Source organism: Aptenodytes forsteri, unplaced genomic scaffold (assembly GCF_000699145.1).
Source record: "Aptenodytes forsteri isolate BGI_AS27 unplaced genomic scaffold, ASM69914v1 Scaffold96, whole genome shotgun sequence".
Taxonomy (NCBI): Eukaryota; Metazoa; Chordata; class Aves; order Sphenisciformes; family Spheniscidae; genus Aptenodytes; species Aptenodytes forsteri.
Genome location: NW_008795029.1, coordinates 3,352,864 through 3,355,867, shown reverse-complemented (window position 1 = coordinate 3,355,867; position 3,004 = coordinate 3,352,864). Strand labels below are relative to the sequence as shown.

General features: G+C 40.9%; 1 protein-coding gene across 3 annotated transcripts in view; it reads left to right on the top strand.

The window, feature by feature from the left end:
- Positions 1-79: 79 nt before the first annotated feature.
- DCUN1D2 (defective in cullin neddylation 1 domain containing 2) overlaps positions 80-3,004 on the top strand; it is a 25,962-nt gene continuing 23,037 nt past the window's right edge. The window contains exons 1-2 of one of the 3 annotated variants that reach the window (XM_009276080.1): positions 80-89; positions 2,196-2,412. In XM_009276080.1, the coding sequence (XP_009274355.1) occupies positions 2,238-2,412 (175 nt within the window). In that variant the 5' untranslated portion in view covers positions 80-89; positions 2,196-2,237. Of the gene's footprint in view, positions 90-199; positions 605-2,195; positions 2,413-3,004 lie in introns of those variants that run through there. The other 2 variants (XM_009276082.2, XM_009276079.2) reach the window with 2 other exon arrangements.

Sequence of the window (3,004 nt, the reverse complement as noted above, 5' to 3'; positions counted from 1 at the left end):
GGAGGCGGTGCGCAAGGTGCGGTACAGATTCCCTTCCCGGGACGGGGAGTGAGGGAAGGTCGCGCAGGGGAAAGGAGGCGGTGGGCAAGGTGCGGTACAGATTCCCTTCCCGGGACGGGGAGTGGGGAAGGGCGCGAGGCCGGCTCCGCTGACCCGGGACCGCCCCGGGACGAGCGGCAGGGTGGCGCAGGGAGCGGTGGGAGCTGTCCGGGGAAGGGTTCGCATGCTGCCCTCCGCCGCAGCCTGCGCGTTTTCAACTTCAGCGCTTCCTTGGTATTTGCGATCGGGGATGTAATCACCGTTTTGAGAGGGCTTCTGAAACGTGACCTAATCGTGGCTTGATGCGAAGTACACCTCCTTGTTTGGGTTCCATTAGCGAGAAGTCATGCTAGAAACGCGACTTCCAGACCTTCCCCCCCTGCCCTGTAGAGAGAGTATAGGTACCACTGTCTGCTACGCAGGGCGTTGAACGCCAATGAACGGTAGAAGCTATGCTGCATGGCAGAGTAGTCGATTGGGTAGTCGAATGTGTTTCTTATCTCTGATTGCTTCAAATAACTCGGTGTTTCATTCTGAACCTAGAAAATATCCCTAAATGCCTGGCGTAAGTAGACTTACAAGAGGACATGGGTTTTACTTTGGAGTTGTTGTCAGAGACCTCTGTTTTGAAGTGATCATCGCTAAGTTGGTTGCTGAAAAGACGTTTAGGTAACTGAGGAAGATCTTGGTGCAGAGAGACTCTCACAGTTAGACCTTAATGAAAATTGGGGGCGGGGGGGGAATTGGGGGTGCGAGGGGGGGGGGTTACACAGAGCTTGCAGTCAAAGGATTATTGAGCATTTCCTTAACAAAATACATTATAGTTATTTTTGCAGCTCTTTTCCCACTTTACATGTTTCTTGTATAAAAAGAAACTTTACATGTTTCTGCTTATATAAAATTGAAAAATCTTGTAGGAAAGGCCAAAATCCTTATCTTTTTTACCTGATGTGTTTTTTGTCTCGGGACCATCTGTAGTCAAGATGTCACCATCCATATGTGTACAAGAGATAACAAGTAAACTGAAAGATGGTCCTATGTTTACTGCTTACTGCTCACTGAATCAGGATTCAGTCGTGTGTCGTGTCGTGTCCCGTCCCCCGATATTTAAGAGACGAGTAAATTTTCTATTATACCTGATGATTTAAGCAGTAGTAAGGAACTTAGACAAATTTCTCAGCTTAGTTGTTGGCCCAGAACATGTATTAAGTATGGTTTAACAAAATCGGAAAGTGTCAGAATGTAATAAAAAACAGAGTTTGATTTAAGCTGTCTCCTTCTTCCAACTTCATGTAAAGAATGATGTTAAGCCATGTTAATAGCAAATTTGCTCCCTATAAAAGCCCTGTTCCCACCTCTCGGGTTTTCCAGAAGTTTAGGGGTGTTGTGTAGATATGGTTGCTGCAGACAGCTGCCATCAAGAGAAACATCTTACTGGTTCCTATATACCACTATAATAGGCAGTTTTGTTGTTTGACGTATTAATAGTATGAGCATCTTTTTCAGAGTTAATTAAAGTTTTAGATCACATTTACAGCAACTTTATAGTCTCATTGTAACATTCGGCAAACCTCTGACATGTCTGCTTTATCTATTTTCTTTTTGTCTTATGTCTTCTCTTGGCAATGGTTTCTAACATAAAAATGTGAGAAATGCTTCTGCCTTTACTTTGCGTTGTTCATTGTTGCTAGGAAAATATTAGGAAAACTGTTGAGCAATTTTTCTGCGTGTATGAAGGACTTACACAGAATCTGAGAATCTCTAAGTTGCGCCTTTGTAATTTCTTGTTTGTATGACCACTAGGCATATTTTCGGAAGATAACTGTATTGTTATGTGATGAAACTTGTGTTTACTGCTGTTACAGAACAGAAAAACTTGTGCATGTGTGAGCAATAAAGCAGAAATACAAATTTATTACTGCCAGAATATGTGCTGCTAAAAATGTATATATAGATGCTGTCATTTCAATTTTCAGAAGAAAATGCTGTCTTTTTAACTGCAGAAGAACAAGGCTTTGTCTTCCTGTAATTCTGAAGTGAAAGTTGTCATCAGCAAGAAAACTAAAACCTTTTAAAGATAGGCGTTAGTAGTAGAATGCTGAAACAAACTTCTGGATTAGCTTCATTGGCTTTCCCGCTTCTTTTGCATCCCAAAGCATAAGCTTAAATCGTCTCAGAAGGACAAGGTCCGCCAGTTTATGGCATTTACCCAGGCTGGTGAAAGGACTGCTATATACTGCTTAATGCAGAATGAATGGAAGCTAGAAGTGGCAACAGACAACTACTTCCAGAACCCAGACTTGTACTACAAAGAATCCATGAAAAATTCAGTAGACAGGAAGAAATTAGAACAATTGTATAATCGATACAAAGGTAAGGCTTGGTTTTTTGTTGTGGGTTTTGTTTTTTTTCTAATTGTTTTGTTTGGGTGGTATTTCTGTTTTTCCCACTGCCATTAAGGATTTTTAAGGAAAGATTGCTAGCTTTTGCTTCTCACTCTGTGTTTGCAGTAGTGAGATAAGAATGAAAAAGGTTTTAAATGCTCTTAATGTTCGGTACACAACTTCTGTAGATATTCCTGTAGAGTTTAAAGTAAATTCACAATAGGAAAGTAAGCCTATCGTGAGGAAATAGTGTGAGCTACATATGGTGGAGAGGAGAGTAGAGCTTGTTATGCAACTTATTTGATTTATTGCCAGTGGCTGCTGTTAAATATATGTACAATGTACTTTGTGTGGCAAAATAATACATACGATTCTTATACTAATATTTGGGGGAGTTAATTTTGTTCAAAGATAGTAGTGTTTCTATACATTAAAATAAAAAACGTTTCAGATAACATTACAGCTAGGAGTCTGACGAAACAGTCAAATAAGAAAACCCAAAAACCGGTCACGGAAACTGCATCCTTAATTTATTCTTTGTGTTGGCATATTACAGCAAAAGTGATGTGCCTGTTCAGAGA